The sequence below is a fragment of the Antechinus flavipes genome, chromosome 2 (genome assembly GCF_016432865.1).
Source record: "Antechinus flavipes isolate AdamAnt ecotype Samford, QLD, Australia chromosome 2, AdamAnt_v2, whole genome shotgun sequence".
NCBI classification, from domain to species: domain Eukaryota; kingdom Metazoa; phylum Chordata; class Mammalia; order Dasyuromorphia; family Dasyuridae; genus Antechinus; species Antechinus flavipes.
Genome location: NC_067399.1, coordinates 573,273,434 through 573,299,127, shown reverse-complemented (window position 1 = coordinate 573,299,127; position 25,694 = coordinate 573,273,434). Strand labels below are relative to the sequence as shown.

Here is a 25,694-nt window from a genome sequence, read left to right as displayed (position 1 = left end):
GAGGTAAAAGGCTAAGTCCTAGCGGTTCAGGTCCACCTCACCTGGGAGCTCTTGGGAGAAGCCAGTTGAGATATCATTGGGAGACCAAGGACTGTACTTAACACGCTCTGCTCTCCAAAACTAGTATTCAGCTTTCTCTGATAGCGTTTTCAACATTTTTTTCACCTAGCCAGACTAGAGACTGGAGTCATTCTTGATTCTTCTTTGCCTTTCCATTATCCTCCCCTATCCCAATAAAGTCTTACTGATTTTTCCTTTGTAATACCTCCCCTATATCTTTTTTTGCCACTACCCTAACACACACACATACACACACACACACACACACACACACACACACACACACACCTTTCTTTTTTATTACATTCTTAGCTACCTATCTAACTGGTTTCTCTACCTCTAGTCCCCTATCATCGATGAATCCACCCCTCATATCACTACAAGATAAATATTAAAATTATACTGTTTTTTACTTTTTAATTAAGGCTTATTATTTTTACCATCTACAAAAAGTCGAGTGCTTTCTCTGCTACTCACCTCTTCTCTACCTCCACTATACTCCCTTACCCATGCCCCTTGAGAAAGAAAAACAAAACCCATATTACAAACATATATATTCTGTGTACTTGCTTTAGTCTTTGTGTATTAGATATATATTTTTAAAATATCTCAGTCTACATTGAGTCCATCAATTTTAATGGGGGATAATGGCATTCTTTATTATAGTAATCTGGAATTAAAATTGATTATTGCAGTGAAGAGAATTCCTGTTCTTTTGTTCAAAGTTGAAACCTGTTTTTTAAAAAAAGAAATTCACTTTTTTTTTTACTCATGATGAAAAATGCTATCCACATCCAGAGAATGAACTGAAAGAGTCTAAATGAAGATCAAAGCATACAATTCTCACAATTTTTTTGTTTTTTTATGTGTTTTTTTTTCTTTTGTACTGTTTCCTTCACAATATGACTAATGTGGAAATGTGTTTACCATGATTGCACATGTATAGCCTATATCAGATTGCTTGTAGTCTTGGAGAAGGGGGAGGCAAGAGAGAGAATAAAATTTGAACATAAAGTCTTACAAAAATTAATGTTGAAAACTATCTTTACATATATATATGTAAAAAAAATTTAAAATAATTTTTAAGAAATAATTTTACCTGGATTTGAGGGCAAATTAAAAAAAATCTTTTAAAGGAAGAATTTTTTATGTAAATGGTATTCTATTTTTTTTTCCAATTACATGTAAAGACAGTTTTCAACATGAGATTTTGAATTCTAGATTTTTCTCTCTCATTCCCTTGTTTCCCTCCTTCCCCAGTATATTAAGCAATTTGATATAGATTAAATATTGAGGGCTTAATAGAGCTGCAGCTGGACAACAAGCTTGGCCAGAGATGACTAGAGGGAGAAATCTATTTGGGGATCTTGAAGGGCTTTTAAGGACCTCAAGATATTTTTTCTTGTTCAAAATACCCTCTTTCCAATACTAATAACTCTTTAAGGATTATTTCTAGCTGAAACATTTCCAAGATTCAACATTAGAGAGCTGTGCACTGAGTATAACATTAGCACATTAACAACAATGATTTATGTGGATGGGGTGCTGTAAAAGGTATCAAGGAAAGGGACATGGGCCAGTCAGAAGCAAGAGTGAGAAATAACAGGCAGGATAACTTGAATTGCTTTACTAGTATCCATAAAATGTTAAAAGACCTAAAGTGGAGATCTCTTTTAAAAAGAAGACCCCATTACCTGGGTCTGTGAACCTTTTTTAAAAATTTACTCTATTTTTGTTTTGGCAAGGCAATTGGGGTTAAGTGACTTGCCTAGGGTCATATAGCTAGCAAATCTTAAGTGATTGAGGCTGAATTTGAATTCAGGTGCTCCTGACTTTAGGACTGGTGCTCTACCCACTATGCCATCTACCTGCCCTGAATTTTTTTTATATCATTTTTCTAATTGTATTTTAATACAATTGGCTTCCTTTGTAATCCTATTTATTTTGTGTTATACATTTTAAAATATTGAGATTTAAAAATATAGGTTTCACCAGGTTGTTGAAGGGCCCCATAAATCCCTTAAAGATAGGTTTCCAGCATGGTAGATAGATCTTCTATTGAGGATTCACGGGAAGACATAGACAAGAATTACTGAATAAGAAGGCATGGATGAGTTGTGATGTGTACTGATAGAAGGAATACCCATATCTCTTCTCTTGTGAATGTATCAAAATATAACTTCCTGGAACTAAGCAGGAAAATTAATCTCATTTCCATTTAGGATCCTGTTTTGAAGAAAGGAAGAAGTTTGAAACCCTTGTGGGGTAATAATTGGGGGATTCTGGGTAAGTCACATACACTTTGGGGTCTCAGTTTCCTGATCTGTAAAATGAGGGGATTGGACTTCTTGACATCTAAGATTCCTTCTATCTTTAAATCTATGATCCTCTGATAATTGTATTTTCTCTTATTTGTATCTGCTTACAGAATATGGAACGGTCCTTGCTGGATCTGGCTCTAGTTATGTTTTAATTATTAAAAGCTCTAAAGAATGATGGTTTGTGTATGTGTTTGGCAGATTAAAATGTAATAAGGAAATATTTAACAAAATCAATAAAAATTCTGTAGAATATATGTAATATCACATTTTAAAACCAGGCCAATAAGTGGCCCTCAGGAATCCTTATGTAAGGATTAGTTGTCTTGTTCCTATTTGAATTTGACATCACTGCTGTTCATTGTAGAATAATGATGAGTAATTTTGGTGTTAGAGAAAAGATGAGGAAATGTATCATACTCTTTTCTTGGAAAGATGGGACAGGTGAGAAAGCCTATGAATGTAGAATGTTGTACTCATTGTCGGATGATATCTTTTTGGATTAGTTTTGCTAAGCTCTTTATCTTTGGTACATGGAATATTCACTAGGTGGATGGGGTTATATGGTAATGAATATTATATTTAAATAAAAGAAATCAATAAAACATTAATTTATAAAATCCATAATTTGAAAGGATTCTACTGTAATGAAAAATGAAAGAAGACACAATCACGATATAAATTTGAATATTTATTATGTGACAATTATTCCAAACTATAACAGGGTAATTCTTTTGTAACCTACTATTTTTAGAACAATGAAGTCTTCAAATAGATTCATGTATTGTGGTCCAGGGGACACTTTCAATTGTGTATTCATCTGTCTGGAAGTGAGTGGACACAAAATTTAATACAATTCTTCATTTCTTTGAAAATGACTTCTAGTAGTGCCTTTATAATAAATAAATAGAAAATATATCTTTCTCCTTGTGAAGTCTATAAGAAATGTATACATACAAAAATTATACATCTACTTCCGAAAAAGGACCAGCTATTTCGGGCAACATGAAAGAGACAAGAGTTTTAGAAGAGATTTTTTTTTTTTTTTTTTTTTGGTGAGGAAACAAAGCAAAAATCTAATATGCTGCATAAGTCTAATACTTTACTAATGGAGATGGAAGGAAGAGGCCCTTTCTGGAAAAATAGTAATAAAATATGAGTACTGAAGAGAACTTGCCCAGATATCTGGTCTTTATGGGTCATTTGTGCTAATTTAGACAAACAAACAAATGCACAGATCATTCACTAGTTAGTTACCTAGGTGCTACATACATGCAACTCGCTGTATTCCCAAATACTTATTCTTTAAAAGACTGACATATGATTTATGAAACTATTTATAACTCTTGGTCACCTTATAGGGATCACATCCCAAGTGATTCACAGTAGGAGACCTTTTTTTTTTTTCTTTTTTAAATCTGGGAAACAAAGGAAGTAAAACTGTGGAGAATCAATAAAAGTTCAATGCCTTTAAATGAGGTTTGCCTATTCTTCCTCTCCTCCCTCCAAAAAAAAATAATTGGTTTCGAAGACACATAAGATTTTACCCTGAGAACTTAGTAATTTGTTAAGAAAGAAGCAGCCATGCATATGATTGCTTCTTGCCTGGGTAGAGTGGACTAATGAGTTGAAGCAACGACTGATTGTGTGATCCCCAATAGTTGACATATTTTTGGGGAGGTAACTCATTATTGTCTAAGAGGTATAATTTATACAAGAGTATCATTAGCTCTTTTTGAAAGGAACAAAGGAGTAGTTTGGAGGGGGAGACAAAAAGCCCAAATCATATCAAGATTTACAGAAACAAGAACATTGAGAGGACTTGAGCCTACAAATACATAATTTAGTGATGAGGATAATTTCAATCACAGCTGTGTCTTTCCTTCAAGGGGCTCATTCCAAGGTTCTTTATAAGGAAAACAATTAAGATGAAAAAGTGGTAGGAAGCCCCCAGGGGGAGAAAACAGGAACATTTAAGACATGGTGCATGAGTCCTTTGAAATTCCAGGTATGGCCAAATGGCTTGTAAATATTTTTGGTCCCAGAGAAATGCCCTAAAGCAGAGGTGTCAAAATCATGGCCTCTGTTTAGAGTATGGCCCAAACCAGATTAAAATATAATTGGAAAATATTTAACAAAATGCATAAAAATCAACATAAAGTAGATAATGTTAATTTGTGGTTTTATAAGTCAATATGAAACCTGCTGACAGGGATCTTTCTGTTTTATCTAACACCACTGCCCTAATTGATCTTTCCTCGATAACCCTACATATCCAGAGCCTCTGGAAGCACCAGATGAATCCCAGAACAGAATATGGCATCTGAAGCAGAGTAGATAAAGATGAAGAGTAAAAGCCATCTCAGAAACCAAGAACGGTTACTTGGTTTCAGGTTTGGAGTGGAAATGATTGGTGCTTGATCATTGGCCTGGGCTGGGCAGTGTTTTTACTTTAAAAAGGCATTTAAAATCATTTCATAATTGTTAGAAGCTGTTTAAGAGTTTCATGAGAGCACTCAGGACTAAAGTTTGAGGCATCATGGTGCAGTGGAGAGGAAAGATCTGAGTTCTAATATCAGCTCTGCCACTAACTAGCTTGGATAAATGGCTTCCACTCTCTGCCACGCTCCCCTTTTTAGCTGTTTGTAAAATGAGGGAATTGGATTAGATGATCTTTCATAGTCCTCTCTAGCTACAAAATTTGATGCTTCCTATTATACAAAAGTATTCAGTAGTTTCACAGGATGCTTTTCTATTGGATATCCCAGGTCACAAGAAAGCACCATCTCATGGGGTCAGTAGTGGTGGAGAACTTGAGATTCCTGACCTTTATTGCTTTGGTCAGACCCAGGGATATTCTTTACTTCAGATACTCAGCATATACCTGGGGCATGACTAATACTAGTCATATACTAGTCAATACTAGGGATAAAAGTTTATCCTCCAAAAAAAATTATCTTCTGCAGACATGGGATGAAAACCCCAATTTTAGAGTACCAACATGGGCTGATCTGGATGACAGGTATTTGAGGGACTTTTGTAGTGGCCATCAATGCTCTTCTACCCGTCAACTGTTGATATCAGAAAATAGACGTCACATCCTCATTTCATGCAACTCTAAAACTTTTTGCAGAGGAAGAAAAATGACCTTAGTATCAGGGCTGTTTTTCACATATCCAACAGCCTTGGGCTACTTTTTTAAAGAACATGAATGATCAGTGGGGTAGATTGCTTTTGAGCTTTGAAAATTATTACAAAACTCCTCTCACAATTTCCCATTTGGACTGGAGTTCCCTGCACTGGGTGAAGACTAAATTGATCCTTGAGATCAAAGTGATCCAGAACCTCCCTCCTATGCCACCAAAAAACCCAAAACCCTCATGAGGCACAGACAGGAGGAGAGGGAGAGCACACTACAAAAATGTACAACTGCAGTTGTCCCTCAGGGGAGAAAGCATATCCAGCATTAGTCAGCATCTTCCAAGGAGCAGCAATCGCCAGCCATCTCGCTGGATGGATAGCACCAAGTTTCTGTTCCCAGTGGCCCTCTTGGTCCATTGGTGATAAGACGGGGCTATCACACGCAGCTCCTGAATGGCACATTTCTAGAGGGCTGGAGAACCAGCTGGTCTCAGCTCAGGAGGGTCAGTAGTAACAAAGTCCACTCAGGTAGTGATAACAGCAGGATCACAAACACGGACAGGAGGGGGCTCACAGCCTCTTCTTCTTCACCACAGGGATGGGTACCAGCTCAAAGACTTTGGCTTTGTCTTCGGCGGTGTTCATGGTTACCCACGTGGGCCGGAAGCTGCCTTTGAAACCCACAAAAGCCATTTTTTCTGAAAGGCAATGAATTAGGCCCATGAGTAAAGGTAACATTGCCTTAGAACAACAGTCACTTCTCTATGCACACAAATAGTCTGACGCTCAACCCATCTATTTCCAATATAAGCCTGAAACCATCTATTTGGTTTTAATCCTGGGCTCAAGTCTTTCAGAATTTTGCCAACCTCTTCCTTTGTACTCTTTCTATATATCTTCAGGCTCTGCCTTAGAGCAATTGCCCAGTTCATACCTAGTTTCTCTATATGTATATGTATATGTATATACACACCCACATTTATGTATATATTTATCTATCTATATCTATATCTATGTATCTATATCTACATCCACATACATATAGATATAGATACATAGATATAGATATAGCTATACATATAGATATAGATACATAGATATAGATATAGATATAGATATATGATTACTCTGTGTCACAAGACTCTTTTGTGCTAATTAGAGTTAGTGTTTTTTCCTTAGGAAGCACAACACATTCTACAACGACTTAGCAGTATATCTATTAGCATTTTGCAGGTGAACAAATTCAATTTTAAAGAAGTCACAATTGTATTGTCATACAACAAATCCAACATGTGAAGGGAGATGTGGCTCCTGACCCTCTATAACTGGAAGAATGGTATAGTAGAAAGAGAAATTGACTTGAATTTGAATCCTAGTTCAAAACTTTTATCAGCTATTATACAACACTTTGGTTATATAACCCTCAGTTCTTTATCTGTAAAATAGGTAACAGTTTATCCTTGCATATTTTTATAGGAATCAAATGAAAGATCTTTGTAAACTATGAAGTATCATATTATTGATAACCTAATTATGAACTCTAAGATCTCTTACCACTCTAAAATTTATTGAGGTATGTTCTTTTAAGGTTTGCACAAGGGTTTTTCAGGCCCCGAATGAATCATTTTCTTCTTGGGCATTTATTACCTTTCCTCAATCTTTTTGGTTTTAAATTTTTTCATTGTTAACAAAGGTTGTGTTTTTTTTTCAATGCATTGTTGCCCAAGACTAAAAGTCTCTGAAGGGCAAGGATAGCATCTTTGAGTATTTTTTACAATTTCCCCAATGACTAGATAACAATAGTTTAAATTGTTGTAGTACCACATATTTTTGTACTTTCCTAATGACAATCAAATTATAGAGATAATGTAAAGATTATCACTTCCATTTTACAGATTAGAAAACCAAGGCCAAGAGAAATCAAGTCCACTGTTGCATAGGTAGGATTCAAACCCAGGGTTCTTTCTACTGTATTACCCTAGTCTTGACCATTTACTCTCCTTTATATTCTGTGATAGCCTGATTGACATTTGATGACTATATATATAGTGTTACCATCTCTGGCATAAAAGCACCATTTTACCAGTTTTATCATTTAGATCTACTGAACAGCATGGAAAAATTACTCACTGGCCAACCCAGATGACAAGAAATGGAGGCAGAGTATGTGGAATTCACTGTGTAAGTAGCTCTATTTTGTCAGAGCTTTGTTTGGCAAGTGAGTAAATAAATCTGGGGATTTTCTTTATTAATCTGGTCTTAAATTAAAATAAAATGTTTGTGTGTTTTCTTAAAAAAAAACTCAATCAAATTGCTTACCTTTTAATCTAAGATTGTTGTCTGCTCCCATCTTTTCTAGGACTCTAGTCCATTGACCTCTGGAAATGTATCTTCCCTTTGATGCTATCAATATTATGGAACTAGGAAATAGAAAATGATTTAGCTGATATGTTACTGTATTTTTAATCTTTTATTATTAGAATAACAATGAGATAAATTGACATGAGTACTCATAGAATTAGGAAAGAAAAGAAAGAAGGCATAATGAAATTATAAGCTTAACATTATTCTATGGGATTTGCATATGATCTCAGGAGAAACAATCTCATAATAAATCCCATGAACTCCCCCCATTCATCTGGCCATGAGACTACAAAATAGACTCCATCAATATAGGAATTCCTTCATCCCCTTACCCTCTCCTCTTCTGGGCTCTTTCTCAAATTGAACTCTAATCACATGTAGCACACAGATTGTAAAACTGATAATAATTCAGGTTGTACCTTATGGTCTCAGCCCCCTTTTATATAGGTTTCTATCAATACAAGGCCATATAATGAGTCAGAATCCAAATCTGATTCAGGACAGAGAGGAAAAGGGAGAGTAAAAGGAGAACAGAAAGAGCTGGAGGTTTTTCATATAATCTGTTAGACTGTAAAGTGTAATAAGAGCTCTGTAGCTTGGTGTCTTTAATTGCACTGCTCAGTGAATTTATCTAAAATCTCCTAAGTGCATCCAGCAAAAACAATAAGTAACAAGAGACCAGCAATAATTGGCCATTTATTTCTCCCATTTAAGGTCATCTTTTGAGTTCTCATAGTCTTTGAAGGAATCTAGCTCCAGCCCAGATGCTTATTTCTCATATAATCTACTTTAGGAAAGAAATGAGTGAAATTTCCACTGACATTTCTTAGGGTTACAATTAACTGAAAAGAAATAAATGGAAAGGAGGAGAGCAGTTAACCAGGACATAGCCCAGAAGGCTGAGGTAAATGGTTCAACAGTGCATAGCCCCATCCCTTGGCATGTTTTTTACCCCATAGCAGGAAGGGGTCCTTCTCTTTTACTCTAAGACTGATCATTTTAACATGGAGTCCTCCTGTGCTTTTGTCAAATTTCTCTGGAGAGTAGTATGTGTTTCATAATTCAATCATTTCCTTACAACCTGACTTTCATTACTACCACTCCAGTGAAACAGTTCTCACCATGGTCATCAGTGGCTTCCTACTTACTAACTCATTCTTCTTTATCTTTTTTTTTCAGCTTTTGACATGGTTAACTATTCCCTGTTTTTGTCTCTTCTTATCCTTCTGTTTTCTACCACTTTTTCTTGGCCCCTTTCACTGTTTTTTCTGCCTCCTTCTTATAAGTGTATTATAAGATTCTGTCCTTGGTCCTCTTCTCTTCTCTGATCTCCAGATGCTTTCTTCCTCCATAACAATATCCACTTCCAGAGCTTCATCAATCACTTCTAGTAGAGGGTTCCCAAGTTTATCTCTTCATAGGTCCCTGATGGACACTCAAATTGGATATCTCACCAATACTTCAAATCCAGTGCCTTTAAAATGTAACTCATTTCCTGCCTATTCAAACTTGCCCCTCCATTTAACTATTCCACCACAACTACCACATTCACCCCAAAATGAAACTTGGACTTCATCTTTGACTCTTCCCTCTCCCTTTCTATATCCAGTCACTTACTTGTTGATTTTACTTGTGTAATATTCATTAATATACCTACTGTCACTACCTTAGTTCAAATTTTCATTATTTCTCACTTGGACTCTTATAACAGCCTCTTGTTTTTCTTATTTCCACAGTCTCCCTTCAGAAATTCATACTTCATACCACTGCAAAGGTACACATCTGATCATAGCAATTCCCCACCAAAGAACTTCAGTAATTTCTCATTACCAAAAAACAAACTCTTTACATTGGTCTAGCCTATGCCTATCTTCCCAGCCTTCCCTCTACTCTCCTCCATTCCTTCTGTTGTCCAGCCAAATTGACCAATAATTCTTCTCTGATTTCATTCTGTGTTCTCCCATTTTTGTGTATTTTCATGTATTTATATATGTTTATACTTGATTTTTGGAAGATATTCTATTCAATCTCCAGCTACCAATATCTTCCTTGCTTTAAACCCCAGCTCAGGTGCTATCTTTGCCATTAGTAGAACCTTTTTTCTAGCACTCAGAGAATCTTCTCTCATCATTCTTCCATCCCTTTCTCATTGTTTATGTGCACTTTTATAATTTTAATGTATATTATTTTCATTTATATAGATATCTCATTCTTTCTCCTCTCACTAGAATATAAACTCTTGAGAGACTGTGTCCTATCCCTGAGACCTCAGGGAAAAAAATGACTCTCCAAATGTTTTTGGAGACATCCCTTTATTTCAGCGAGGCTGCCTGGATGTAACAGATACTTCCCTCCCTCTGTTGTATTCTGTCTTCAATTTGAACTTCATAAATCAGAAAATGAAACTTCTTAAAATGTTACTTTATTCACATCACTCCTATTTTCAGAACTTAAGATGAGACTCAGTGCCTACAAGTCCAAGTTCAAATTCTATAGTCTGTTATTCAAGGCTCTGCTTAATTGGGTCTAATCTGCTTTTCCATCTTTATCACTCACTATTTCCTTAATAGAAATTTCCTGATCCACTAGATTAGTCTTATTTATTTGTCTCTAAGCCTTTGCTCATACCATCCCGCTGCCTAAAATCATTGCTTTCCCCATAGTCATTTCCCTCTTCTCTGCTTATCTTAATCCCATTTATCCTTCAAGGCTCAGCTCCAGGTTCATGTCCTTTGTGAGAACCTTCCCAGATCATCTCAGGCCCCAGAGATCTTTTCTTTCTTTGAGGTCCTATTGTCCATGCCACTCAAATAGTTTCTTGTGGAGGAGGTTTATGTGTATTTGTCATCAAATAGATTAACTAGCTTTTGGGGGTCAAGTGCTCAGTTATTATTTTGATGATCAGAAATAGTTGAGATGATTAAAGTTTCCATTCAAAATCTTCAGGAATTAAGCAAACTAGATTGGTGGGTAAATGAATGAAAATTCAACATTCACTGTATCTAGCTGGCCCCAGACCATATTTTACATGCTGTTAGGCCATCCACCAGGAAATCATCATCTCCTTACTAGAATGTAAAATCTGTGAGAAATATCTGTTTTAAACACTGGGAAACGAATGTGAACTATTTGCATTTTTGATTTTCTTCCCGAGTTATTTTTTACCTTCTGAATCCAATTCTCCCTGTGCAACAGGAGAACTGTTCGGTTCTACAAATATGTATTGTATCTAGGATATACTGCAACATATTTAACGTATATAGGACTGCTTGCCATCTTGGGGGGGGGGGTGGAGGGAGGGAGGGGAAAAAACGAAACATAAGCGAGTGCAAGGGATAATGTTGTAAAAAATTACCCTGGCATGGATTCTGTCAATACAAAGTTATTATTAAATAAAATAAAATTTAAATTAAAAAAAAAAAGAATATCTGTTTTAAAATTTGTATTCCTACTAACTTGCACAGTGCCTAGAACATAGGAGGTACTTAATAGATGATTCATTCACACAACCTCTTACTTCTTCTTCTTCTTCTTATATATATATATATATAATTATTATTATTATACACTTACATATAGATAATGGATCACTTTTGAAAGCCAGAATATCTCATGTGAATTAAATAGTTTCCTAATGAGGCCTCACTAATATAGAAAGATCACCTTCCTCTTCTGCAAAGAGGAGACAATTATACTAAAATTCCTTCTCTGTAAATTCTTTGTTGCTTTCATGGCTTCTTCTGGGATCACAGAACTGGAAAGGGGCATAGAGATCATTATTGAAGTACATTGCTTTCCTCTAACAGTTTGGGAAACTGAGGCCCAGAGAAGTTAATTGATTTATCCAAAAGTTCAGATATGTATTAAAAAGTAGAACTGGCTTTTGAACGAGGCCTTTCATCTAGCACCTTGGTGCTAAATGTGAGTAGAGTGGATCATAATATAGAGATAAGGCATAATCGTCTCAAATGATTAAACTTTGTATTTATATATTTCCTGTGGTCAGTGAGTCATAGCATAATTCTGTCAATTAGCTTTTACTTATTGGTTTTGTGACTTCCTCTGGGCAAGTCAAACTCTCAGAGTCGCAATTTACTCATCTGTTAAATAAGGAAAATAATACTTATATTATTTGCCACATAGAACAGAGGATAAACTGAAATGATGTATGCAAAGTGCTTTTAAACTCATAACTTGTTAAATAAATTTCAGACATTACTACTACTATTTCTACAACTACTATTACAATTACTACTATTGTCTTCTGAGTTGATGTTAATAAAACATCTGAACTCTCCCTTAAAGGGAAGAGACCAAAAGAGGGAATTGAAAGGGAAAATTTCCAAGACTTAAAAAGATGAACTTTGAGATTGAGTTTCTCAGAAGGGCTGAAATAAACAATAAGAACATTCTAGCTGGTCCCATCTCTGGCTAGATTAGAGTTACCCTAAGTATAAGAACTCTGTTCTTTGTAAAGAGCATCCATTCCTATCCTTGTGTGATTTGTTTTGTTAATTTTCATAGAAAAATCCTTTGAAAAATTCCATTCTTCTCCTGATACAGCTAATGGTGAACCAGAATCCAGCCCTTCCCAGGCTAAGAGAAGCATCTCAGGATGCTTCAAGGCTGGCTAACGTGGTGTTAGTGGCCATAATGTTTGCTGGAAAGGAAAACAGGTAGCTGTGGATAACTGCAGAGAGCAATAGTATTAGGGCCAGTTGTGAATGCCCATCTCTCTATCAAAGGTTTTTTGCCCAAGGGTACTATCAACCATGTGCTTCAAGGAGAGGTGCTTTTAAGATTTTTCTTATATCTTTCTGTATTATATTACATATTATATTACTGCATGTTAAATACAGGCTGAAGGGAGAAACTTAGGTTCTGTATCTCATAACCTCTCTCTAAGGGGAGAGGGTTAGAGCCAAGTATGAGTTGGACTGGATAGTCTGTGAATTCTCTCTCAGTTCAGAGAATCTGGAATTGATCCTGTCATTTTGAATAATGGGAAACTGAGGCACAAAGAGGTTAAAGAGTAAGAAACTAATATGCTGGCACCTTATAAAAGCTAAGTTCCCTTTGGTTGCTCAACAATAACTCTGGATTTGGACTGTTATTCCTAAGAGGGATTTCCTCATGCATTTCACTTTTATTTTTAATAAAAGAAGAAGGAGAAAAAAATGCTTCTTTTTCCCCCTTGGCTAAGCCTTTCCCATCAGGGAAGCTTTTAAAAGAAACAATAACTGCTATATAACTGCAGATGGATACTTTTGGGAAGTTTGCATAGTCAACTTGATTAGATTATAGGACCAGGGGCCTGGTTCTGGTCCAGGGAAACTGTAATACTCTTTTCTCTCCCTTTCTCCCTCCTCCCCCCCCCCCCCAACATCCAAGCACTAGAGCGGACACTCCCTCTTCCTGACAGGCCCTAATTGCCTAACATTTGCCTGCCCCATAAAAATGGCATCTCTCCATCCCTCTACTCCACTTCAATATGAACATAGCCAGCGGCCAGGAAGAAGGAAGAGGATCCTGGGAAGGCGCCAGAGCAGGGCCAAGGAAACAGAAGGGGTGCTGCTCTCGATGGGAGGATGTGGATGGTGGGATGGACCGCCTCATGGTTCTGATCTGAATGATTTGGCAAAGGGGACAAAGATGGGAATGGAAGGGTGTAAAATGGGGTAACTGTGTGACCTTAACACTCAGCTTGCCAGCACTGAATTTCACATGGAATAATAGGTTAGAGCAGTTTCTCTTTCTGAGACCTCCAGCTTCACAAACATTTCTTTCTAGCATAGCAAACTTCCCCTCTCCCTTTTGTACAGGAAGGGGCTGATGTGATCCTCACCCAAAGCCTCATTATAGATAATAATAATAATAATAATAATAATAATAATAATAATAATAGCAGCTCACATTTTTATAGTGCCTGCTATGTGCTAAGTGCTTTACAACTATTATCTCAATTCATCCTTATAAGAACCATGGGAGATAGAAGCTATTATTATCCCTGTTTTACAGATGAGGAAACTGAGTCAGGCAGATGTTTAATGGCTTTCCCAGTCACAAAATAAATATCAAGCCAGAGTTGAACTCAGGTTTTCCACATTCCTGGTCAAACATTATCTACTAAGCTTTGTAGCTACTGCTGATTTAAAGACCTAAGGGTTTGGGTAGATTTTGTCTCCATAGTCACTTATCTAAGTAATCTTTAGGATCAGTGTTTTATTCTTAATTCAAGCCTCACATTTTCAGAATAATTTGCAAAAACTGAGTAGATCCCATGATGTAGAATCAGACTTAGGAAATATCCTGGTTTAATATTTGAAGGAGGGCTTTTTAAGGCACTGTTCTAACTGAGATATTCCAGTGCTCAAGAAGCTATAGTAACTCCCCATTGCCCTCAAGATAGAATGCTAACTGCTTTGTTGGGCATTTTAAATCCTTCATTGTCAGGCTTTAGCTTATTTTACCAGAATGATGTTATGCTACCCTTCTGTCCATCACACTTCATTCACCTTGACCAACTTAATCTTTGTACAGGGCATTCTACTTCCTGCCTTTCTATTCTTACCTAAGGTCTTTTCACCCTAGAATACTTTCTGTCACAATAGCTCCCTTTTCCATTGGCAGGTTTCTTCCAGGGCCTCCATTTTGGAATGGGACCAGGGCAGACCAACCATCACAGTTTCTGACTTTCTGGCCTCTGCCACCATGATTCTCAGCTACTGGAAGTACCTGGAATTTCCCCCAGAACCTAGGGCCTCCTCACCTGAGAATATCAATCTAATTCTGTAAGACTTCTCACTATGGAATAGTGCAGGTGCCCTTCTCATTGCTGAGTTCCTCCTGAGACCTCCATTTTAGGGAGATTTCTAGACCAGCCAAACTTTATTTCCCTTCTGAATTTACTTCTGACTTTCTGACTTTGACAACATGATGTTGTATGGTCCTCTTCCCACTATAGGTTTGTGTGTATGTGTGTGTGTGTGTGTGTGTGTGTGTGTGTGTATGCTTAGTGTACATGTGTTATTTTCCCTTATTGAATGTAAGCTCTTTGAAGACAGGGACTAGTTTTCTTTTTGCTTGAGATTTTAATATAGTGCCTGACACTCAGTAAGTGCTTAATAAATGCTTGTTGACTTGCCTATCTTATACTTTTGTACAGGCTATTCTAAATGCCTGTAATGCTCTATCCTCCCCATCTCTAGTTCTTGAACCCCTTCTCTCTTCAAGAATTAGATCAAGTATCATCATCTTAAGAAATCCTTCTTTGTCATTTGTGTTCCTCCCTCTTCCCAATTAATGTGCATTTATTTTATATATTGGGTATGTACTTATCTAACAGTATCTATCCTCTTAGCAGAAAAAAGATCTTTGTAGGTAAGACAGTTTCATTTTTGCCATTGTATGCCAAGTGCCTACCTCAGCACCAGGTTTAAATGCTTACTGATTGGCTGATTCTCATTCATAGCACGTGGCCCACTTTGCCATAAGCTAACCTGTGTTTAGAGTGCCTGGAGTCAACCCATGGTTTAAAATTTAAGGCAATTGTTCAGGGCACAAACAAGTATCCAAGCCAGAATATAGAGAACTCCTAAATAAATATCCCAAGTTTGGACTATAGGGAAAAGTTTGGTGATGAAAGAGTAGAGTGGGTAAGCTCTGTGGTACTCTAAATAATATTCTAGGGTAATGGGCAGGGCTTTGCAATATCAAGTACAATCTACAAAGTGGTTGAAGTTCATGAAACAGGCCATCCTAACTTACTTGTTAGGTAGAGCATCCACATAATTGTGGATCTGTGCTGGAATTCCTTGCAGAATGGTGTTCCTGAAGCTAACACGGCCCAAAATTTTCCCTTGGTTCCCATCAATCACAACCATTTGGATGCCATCTTCAGAGAGAGAAAACTTTTTACCATCAACCTGTAGACCAAAGACAATAAAGCATGTTGGGTTGAAGAATTGTGACAATTTAAGCCCATATGTTCACCTGTACGAGATTTCTCCCATGTGGATTCATGTCACCTTGAGATTGACTTAGAATGTATGAAATCTTACAGCATCACTTCAAAGACAGTTTGCTCTTTTATTTTATATTCATGTCACCCTTAATGCATCTAATCTTGTCTGACCTAGCAAGCAAAGCAGGAATAGACTTGGTAATTAATTTTATGCAAGGCTGCCTGAGAACACTGGGTGCCATAATTATGGGTTGAAATAGATAGTCTATGAAGTTACTTTCAGCTCTGAAATTCTGTGATTCTATTATAACCTATCTCTATTGGTAGTTTATCTGTTGGCAGCTTAGTGACCACGTGCATGGGATGTTCAAGGAAGACTAGCACCTCTGGTATGAGACCTGCCCCCCGCCCCAGCCCTTTTCAAAGCTGTTTATCCGTGTTTGCTGCCCATCTAGGTCACCCAGCTCTTACCTATAACTCCAAGAGGCTATAGACCTCAAAGAAGCCATATCCCAGTAAAACTGTCCCATCAGGCAGGCTAAATCAGGATGAGGGTAACCAAGAGGCCTCAGACTCATGGGTGAGTTAGAGAAAGTCTCTACCAAGGATGTGAAGACTTTCCCTGAATGGATGAGAACAATCTGTTCCAGTGGCCATGAAGGTGGCCGAAGGAGGTATTGTGGAGTGCTTAAAGCTTGGTCAGATCCCAAAGTCATTACTGCATTCTGGGCCATCACTAATCATTCTGGTTTTTGTTTTATTGCTGGACTTTGGGTTTGGGGGAAGAGAAAATGGGGCTGATGACTTTGCACACTTCTGCCTCACTTAAATCCAATTCATAAACAAGTCAAGAAATCACCCTGTGGTGTCATTAGTCTTTAAAAACAGAGACAAACCCATTTGGCAGAATTTTGTGAGATTTAAAGGAGATAATATAAATAGCTCTCCAAAGAGGGAGAGCTTTGCCAATTCTAAGCCATTAGATACAACACTAGATCATTTATTTATTATTTTTATTCTTGTAACCTCGTTCTAATTAATTTTTTCAATGGCATTCAGATATAAGCAGTCTTATGACAAGTTACTATCCTGCTATAATAATAACTAGCTTTTAGGGACTGCTTTAAGATTTTTTAAAAGCACTTTAGAAATATTATTTCTTTTTATCCTCAAGACAACCCGGGGATGATGATGATGATGATGATGATTATCCCAATTTTACAAATGAGGAAACTGAAGCAGAGTGACTTGCTCATATAGCTAAAAAGCCATCTGAGGTTGTGTTTGAATTCAAATCTTCTTGATTCTACTATCAGGAATAAACCACTGTGTTATCTAGTTTACATTTAATGTTCTGAAGACTAATGAATTAATAAACTGGCTGCTTTTTACAACAAAAAACTCATAAGCATAGAGAATAATCTCTTGTAAGTTCATTAAAAGTATTTTGGAGTCAACTATATAAGAACAAGATAATAGTTATAATATGTATTTTATCTTCTGGCTTTTACTAGGTCTCTATATTTTAAAAAGCTTTTCATTCTATGAAGTTTGGAAATGATTAATATTGATTATGACAATAACAACAAGGAACTATCTTAAATTTTTTTGATCACTGTTATATTCAGGATACTGTGGATTAGAATTTTGTCTATGAAAATGCCTGAGTTTTGGTATAATTTATTTGATGAATTCTCAAGAATAATTCAGGATCTGTATTGTCATATAGTCATTGGCCATCTGTCAGTATATGAATAAGTTTATTGTTTTGATTTATTATTATAGTTATGATGATTTGTGATTTCATTGATGGAGATAACATAGCATGTTGAATTCAGAGACAGAGAAATAGGTTCAACTTGGCCCTGCCAAAGTGACATTGAACAAATCCTTTAGTTGACTTCAGTTCTCCCATCTGTAAAATGAGGGTTTTGGATTGGCTTTTAATATCCCTTTCAACCCCAAATCATCTTCTGACTATTACTATTATTTATAATTTATGTGAAGTTAATCAGGACATAGTTATAAGTTACTTACTTCAATATAGGCAAAATCATTCAGAAGATGGAAGAATCTGCTTTTAGAAGTTTCTATCTTTACCTCCAGAAAGTGGTCCTTTGTTTTCTAGAAAACAAAACAAAACAAAACAGAATATCTATATCTACATATATACACACACATATATGTGTATGTATTAGGGTGAAGTTGACATGATCTGACATGTGGTAAGTCCCAGTCTCTGGAACTGTGAACTATGAGTTCTGTTAGACTTATCAGTGGCTATGAGATACATCTTATAAGGTTAATAGATTGAAGGGGTCGTTATTAGCAAGCACATAGAGATTAAAGTGATTCACAGATTCTCCGAAGAAGGAAGACATGCTGAGTTATCTTTTCTGTCCCTTACCAGCTGAGCACCAAGAAGTTTCTTTGGCATTGGTACATCCACGACAGCTTTCTCAGCATATTTTGGGTAAGCTCTAGCTTCACAGTCACTGATTCCAGAGTTCTTTGGGATCAATGCTTTAATCTTGATTCTCTCACAGCCTCTCACAGAGCAAAAGGCAAACTTCTCTCTCTCATTCTGAGCTTTCAGTTTCAGGAAAAGCAGCCTGAAGAAAGCAAGTAGAGTTGGGACATTTTACGTTGAAATTCAGATACTGGAAAGCACAGATGTTAGCTATAGATGAGTAAGTCCAGTTTGGCCCCAATTTACTTAAATGATTCAACAAATTTTGATGAACCCTCAAAGCTTCATCATTTCCTGTGTTCCCTGAAGTCACTGTCTGGTCTACCCTACAAATAAGGAGAACTCAATTATCCACTGTTTGTAGTGCCCCAGTTCCAGTACAATTAATCTGATGAATTCTCAAGAGTCTTTCCAGGGTTTGTTATATAGAAATTTATAATCTTGTCAGTATAGGAAGAATATTAAGTTTGTTGTAATTTTTATGAAGATGTTTAGGCTTGTGATGTCACTGATCTGAACTGAACCATTTGAACCACAGCAGAATTTCATCACATAATCTCTCCTGTGAAAAGCAGTATGGCACAGTTAATTGAGAGGCAGGAAGATCTTGGCTATGGTAATATTACTTCAATAACTTGAACAAATGCTTTAAGAAATATGTTTTCTGGAGATCTTCAAACACACATATTTCTGGTGTTCTGTCCTGTTTCTTAATTACCTGTTTTACTGAATAAGCTGACATTAAAGCAGCAAATAAAGGAAGGATGTTATTAAGGAAAAGTGTGGACCCATGGGGCAATCAACCCTAAAATTTTCTTGCTCTGTTTATTATTTACTCTCAATTTGGAGTCAAATGATATCAGAGGTTTTAAATAATGTTGGAGAAGTTCATGAAGGATTCAACAGTACTAAAAATGTATTATGTGGATGGGTTGGGATGTAGAAAAGGTGGCAGCATCTTGTGCTAATCTAGCTAATGCTGTTCCTACAGCCTAAAATGGTGGGGCTGATTTTTCTTAATTTTCACTCCAGGAAACCTAATAATTCATTTTGTACAATTCAGCTGGCACAATTGGGAGGTATTTGAAAACAATGACAATGCTTTGATTTCTGTAGTACAGCTTTTTGCTTTGACATAAAAGAGGGATAATCCTGACCTAAGGTCATGAAAACTAGTGATTTTCTTAAAAAAAAAAAAAGGAACATAAGGTACCAGACTTGAGGAACCAAAAATCCAATTACTTGGTGACCCATACATGACTCCAAGAAATCACAAACAAGTCAAAGATTGCCAGCAAGGCTCCATCTTTCCTTATATAGGAAAGAACAGTGATAAAAGGATGTTTGGTTGTGTTTTCTAAAAGGATAAAGGAGTCAAAATCCAAACTCCACTTTTTATCCAGAGACTTTGAATATTCCCAAATAATCTAGTAATGGATTAAAGGGAAAATTGTCACATACTTGAGGAAGGGTCAATACATTCCCATGATTGGGATACTCTTGAATAGACAAGAGTCTCCTCTTGGGGCTAGAGAGGTAAGGATCAAATAGGAAAAAGAATATAAGAATACAAAAAGGGGAGAGGAAGAGAGAACAAATCAAAGAGAGAGGGTAGGAGGGAAGGAGGGGATAAAAGGAAGGAAAGTGAGAGAATAGGGAAAAGGCTCATGGTGGCAACATAAAATTTTACAACCTTTTAAAAGAGGATTATACCCTTGAATGTAGGGATTACATGACTATAATCACTACTTCTGGGGAGGCTAAGGTTGTGGATCATTTGATTGTAGGAGTTCTGAGCTACAGTAGTACTAAAACCAATGAGGTATCTGTACTAAATCCATCATCAATATAGGGACTCTCTAGGAGGAAGGGAGCAACCAGTTGTCTATAGATGGGTATATCAGACCCAGTCAGAAACTTTTGTGGATTAGTAGTGGGATCAGGCCACAAATTGTATTTCTAATTTGGGTGAGAAAGGGAGACCAACTCTCAAAAAAGGGGGTACCAAGAATTCTTCTATTCCCTCATTCCACCAATGAAGTTAGTTGTCATTAAGTTATCATAGAATTTAAGATGCAGAAAATATAATTTTGCCTTCAAACCTCATGAGAAGTTGATGAGCATTTTACAGAGATGTTGAGCAATGGGTAGGTAACTTTTTTTTAGGCCTTTCTTACATATCATCTGATTAGGTCACAAAAGATGAATATAATAAAAATAACAACAATAACAATGACAATGATAATAGCTCTCTTTCTCCTCTCCTCTCCCTCTCTTACTCTCCCCAACTCCCTTCTTCTTGTTCTTTCTCTGTCTCTATCTCTCTATCTCTCTCTGTGTGTTTTTGTCTGTCTCCCTTTATCCCTCTGTATCTCTGTCTCTCTTTGTGTGTGTGTATCTCTCTCTGTTTGTCTCTTCTTCCTCTATCCCTCTGTATCTCTGTCTCTGTCTCTGTTTCTTTTTTCTTCTCTGGAATGGATGGCTTCCAGATATGGCTGAATAAATATGTAATATTATACATACATAGTTTTTGTTAGATTTTAGCTAGACACCTTTTCTATCCTAACAATTAAAGTTTAATCTAGTCTCATCTTTAATCTTTAACCTATCAGAGGTTTACTTCTATACCTCAAACAACCATTAAAGCCATCTATATTCTATTTAATAAGTTATTTAAATAGTCACCTGAGGCTGAGAGAGGTTGAATAACTTGCCCATGACCACCCAGTTATGGAGGCAGAATTTAAATCCAAGCCTTCCTGTCTCTAATGCTAGCATTGTATCCATTTTTTTGATTTTTTGATATTTATCTTCCAAAGGGCACATTATGCTTTCATTCACACATGTGAATTCCCAATGATATCAAGAAGAAAATAGAAATCAGAACCACAAGAAAAAACATCTTTGTATTTCAAATGATTTAAGATAGATGATAGTAATATGATTTTGTTTTCATCACTCCTACAAAAATTGTAGCCCCTAAACTTCATTCCAGTTTAACACTAAATAAACCTTTCTATTTCATTTTTCTCCTTTTTGGAGTCAGTGGCCAAAATGGAGGGACTCATCATTGATAACCAGAAATAAAAGGTTGGTCCAGGTAACTATTTGTATCCATTCATAACCATTTTAGTTTTATGGCTCCAAGGAACCCAGTGAACTATGGATGACATCATCACATATGCAACTAGAGAGTATTTTTTACCCTGTGTCTTCATCCCAGTAATAGTGGTTCCTGCCAGGATAGCTCTGTTCCACTTTTTCCATCTGCATGGTCCTTACAAAGGTGCCTGTCTTAGAGGTTCGCTTCAAGAGGCGGTTATGGACGTCTGAGAGAAGGGAAAACGTTGTATTTTTGGGGTAGCAAAATCCAACTCGTATCCAGTCACCCCTAAAGTAGGAAAAAAGGTTCAAATAAGAATCATGTGATTGAACCTCCTGAGTATCTTACGAAAAATTCTAAATGTAGAGTTTGTGGGTAATACATAGGGTGTACCAAAAGTCTTAGTGGAGGTTTAAACTACTAAATGTCAAGCTGTTGTTTTTCAGCCATTTCAGTTATCTCTGACTTTTCATGACCCCATTTGGGGTTTTTTTGGGCAAAGATACTGTTGTGGTTTGCTATTTCCTTCTCCAGCTCCTTTTATAGATGAAGAAACTGAGACAAATGGGATTATATGACTTTTTCAGGGTCATACTGCTAGTGCCTGTGGCCAGATTTTAACTCAGGTTTTCCTGACTCCACAGCTTAAAACCTCACTAAGACTTTTGAGGTGTCCTATATAAACTACCAGTAGTTCCAAAGGATAGCAAAGATTCATATTTCAATCAGTTTTGCCAGCTGGGCATTATCTCAGTTGTCTGTCCTGGTCCTTGAGAGGCAAAGAATTATATGTGGTGGTGTCTTGAGCATAATTATAAGCCAAGCCAAATAATTCTCTATGAAATGGAATTTTTGTCTTGGTTAATTTAAAATTTTAATTTGTACTTAGAAATAACTCCGAGACAAGTTGCAAGTGGGCATATTGTATCCAATATGCCCACAATCAGCCAAACTGTAAGAAGAGGCATGAGAGATGAAAAAGACAAAAGACTAAAAAATGGAATGGGCGAATCACAGAGCAATGGTGAGAGATCATAGATGAACATTACAAGGGTTGTTCCAGAATTTGTGAAATGTCAAAATGCCTAGAGGAAGGCCTTCAGTACATTGGGTAGATTTTTCGCAGAAAGTTATGGAAGGACATGGACAAATGGGGCAGAGAGTGAGAAGGTTGAGTGTAATTTATGCTTGTGGAAGAAAGGCTGAAACCCATGAAATCCCAGATTCATCAAAGTGATGACTCAATCCAACAGCTTTTAAGGTGAGCTGTGGGAGAACTTTTAATCAGTGGAACAAGATGAGTGATTGGTTTTCTCGGACTAGCTCATGGGGGAGATAAGTCCAAATGAGGATGCATCAGGAGATCCTGCCCTCAGTGAGATTTGGGAAGATAACCATTAACCTAAGGCTCACATCTTATTTAAATCCAAAGCACCAGTATTCACTTACTTATTGAAGTTGATGAGCCAGATGGTTAATTCTGCTGGTGCTGTCTGATTCCAGTGGATGGTGTAGCCCTTCTTCAAGGTGATGACTGGTTGGTACTGCTGGTAATGGGTGCTTTTTGTTAAAGCCCCCTCTAGGTGAAGAGGATGGTCATGGTAGTCATTTTTGATGATTTTCATTCCCAGGTTATTGGTTTTATAGGCCTGGATGTAGATCTTTTTTGAAAACACATACAGACACACAATCAAACACACAAGAGAAATCATCAGGATTTACTCTAAAAGTTTCTGGTTATCATCTACATATATTCTTTGCTTTCACCCAAGTGTTCTCTTAGAAACCAAAGGCAAAAAGGTCAAATCAGAGGCATCTGGTCCTCCTTTTGAAAGTAACCAAAGCTTTCCCTGGTTTACAGGATAGCTGTGAGGTGCCATCCATCTTCAGCTTAGTGTGTATCCTGGAGAACAGAGTGCTCAGTTCAGGAGCCATCAGTGAGACGCCAGGAGTCTGTTTAACATTCAATGTATATGTTTTGAAAAAGCAAGTCAGGCCCCTTTTAAAATTCCATTTGCCTTTGCCCAAGAGGAAGTTCCACATTCTAATCCCTTTTTAGGTCATCAGCATCCAGCATGAGTGGACACCCTACGAAGTTGTCTTCAAGAGAAATAACTAAGAGCAAAGCTTAGTTATTAGACCCAACAAGGATGTTCAAAAGACAATACAAAAAACAGAAGGGCCAAGGAACAGCACTTCTCTGCATTCAGGCATGTACCTCTGTACCATAACAAGTGGACAACATTTTTTTCCAAAATGATTATTCTATAATAAGCTGAAATCCATTAGTGACAAACAGGAGACAGGAGGAGAGGGAGTACAGCCAGTCCTTTACAGAAGATTCTGAGTCTTTGAACTACAGGATCCATGTGATATCAAAAATAGGGAGGCAAGATAGGATCTTCTAGCTGAAATGTGAACTGATCAATATATGACACAGCAGGTAAAGATACTCAACAAGGATTGAGTGAAATAATACTTATAAAGTGCTTAGCATAGTACCTGGCACTTAGTAGGCACTTTAAAATGCTTTCTTCTCTTTTCTCCCTTCAATAAATATTTGTTGAATTGAATTGAATAGATTATAACTTTCTCAGGCACATATGTACTAAAGATATATGGTAAGTACTGGATTTGTGACTTCATTGGTCTAGGGAATTCCCTAGATAAAGAAACTCTACCTATGCAAATCATAGCAACTTATGGTGTTGGAGACTTACAGAGCACCGAGTTTAAGTGACTTGCCGAGGGTTATGTAGCCAACATGTGTTAGAGGCAGGACTTGAATTCAGGTCTTGGTTTAGAGACTCCCTTTCTATCCACTGCACCATGTTGGGGCAGCCAGATGGCTTAGTGGGTAGAGTACAAGGTCTAGAATCAGGAAGTCTCATCTTGTTGAATTCCAATCTGGCCTCAGATAACTTACAAGTTGTGGGACTCTGGACAAGTCACTTAACCCTATTTGACCTGTTTTTATTTTTTTATTTTTTATTATAACTTTTTATTGACAGAGCCAATGCCAGGGTAATTTTTTTACAACATTATCCCTTGCACTCACTTCTGTTCCGACTTTTCCCCTCCCTCCTTTCACCCTCTACCCCAGATGGCAAGCAATCCTATACATGTTAAAATATTTGACCTGTTTTTAAAACTTGTTTCCTAATTTGTAAAATGAGCTGGAGAAAGGGATGGCAAATAACTCCAATATCTTCACCAAGAAAACTCCAAATATAATCACGAAGAGTTGGACAATACTGAAAAACAATATGTCATGTTGCTTCTCAGCAAGGAGATAATAGTGCCTTATAGTCTAGGCAGTAATAAAAATGCCTAATGTGATCGAATTATCTGATCCCCACAAAGCCCTCATAAGATAGATAGTATAAATATTGTTATCCATATTTTGCATGTGAGAGAACTGGGGGCAGAGAAATGAAATCACTCGCCTGGTGGCAGTAAAGTGGCAGCACAAGGATTCTAGGCTCTTGGTTCCAAATTCACTGGCCCTTCATTCTATAAACACTTAATGGATATTTATTCCCTGAATGGGCAGGCTTAATAAATCAGTGGAGGAATGCTTCTATCAGTTATCTAAATAGTCAAAATTTTAAAATCAAAACTCAAGAGAAAAATGAAAATTTTTGTTGGAGTCCCCATATACATAAGAATTTGTTGGATTAGTGAACTTTTAAAATTCCTTCCAGTTCTAGAATTTTATAATAGTCTGTCAATATCCTATCTGGCACATCTAGAAAAGACATGCCTGTTATGGTTGATGGAAACATATCCAGAAGTTCTCAGTGTGTTAACCTTTCATTATTTCTTATAGCACAAGACTGTTAATTTGTGATGCTGAACTATGCCTGTTTATTAAATGGGGGGGATGTTAAATTGGGGATAAGTGGGAAAGACAGAAAATAAATGCTTGTTAATTGTAAAATAAAATAAAATAGATAAATAAGATTTTTTAAAAAGCACTATTACAGGACTCAAATTTCACAAGTGATCTGGGGTAGGTTAGTCATTTTATATCTAACTAAATAAGCCACTGGGCAGCGAGGTGGCTCAGTAGATAGCACACTGAACCTGAAGTCAGAAAGACCTCTTTTCCTGAATTCAAATCCAATCCTAGACACTTATTAGTTGTTTAACCCAGAGCAAATCACTTCACCTGGTTTGCCTCAGTTTCCTTATCTGTAAAATAAGTCGGAGAGAAAGAAGGCAAACCATTGCAGTATCTTTGCCCAGAAAACCCCAATTGGGATCATATAGAGT

The 25,694-nt window shown here is 36.8% G+C and overlaps 1 protein-coding gene across 1 annotated transcript in view; it reads right to left on the bottom strand.

Moving 5' to 3' along the window:
* Window positions 1-3,056: 3,056 nt before the first annotated feature.
* Window positions 3,057-25,694, bottom strand: part of CEMIP (cell migration inducing hyaluronidase 1) — a 110,771-nt gene continuing 88,133 nt past the window's right edge. Inside the window, exons 22-28 of the mRNA XM_051981163.1 lie at window positions 22,869-23,080; window positions 21,522-21,707; window positions 18,254-18,458; window positions 17,884-17,970; window positions 15,651-15,808; window positions 7,839-7,939; window positions 3,057-6,217 (exon numbers count right to left, since the gene is read on the bottom strand). Coding sequence (XP_051837123.1) covers window positions 6,090-6,217; window positions 7,839-7,939; window positions 15,651-15,808; window positions 17,884-17,970; window positions 18,254-18,458; window positions 21,522-21,707; window positions 22,869-23,080 — 1,077 coding nt within the window. The 3' untranslated portion in view covers window positions 3,057-6,089. The remainder of the gene's footprint in view (window positions 6,218-7,838; window positions 7,940-15,650; window positions 15,809-17,883; window positions 17,971-18,253; window positions 18,459-21,521; window positions 21,708-22,868; window positions 23,081-25,694) is intronic.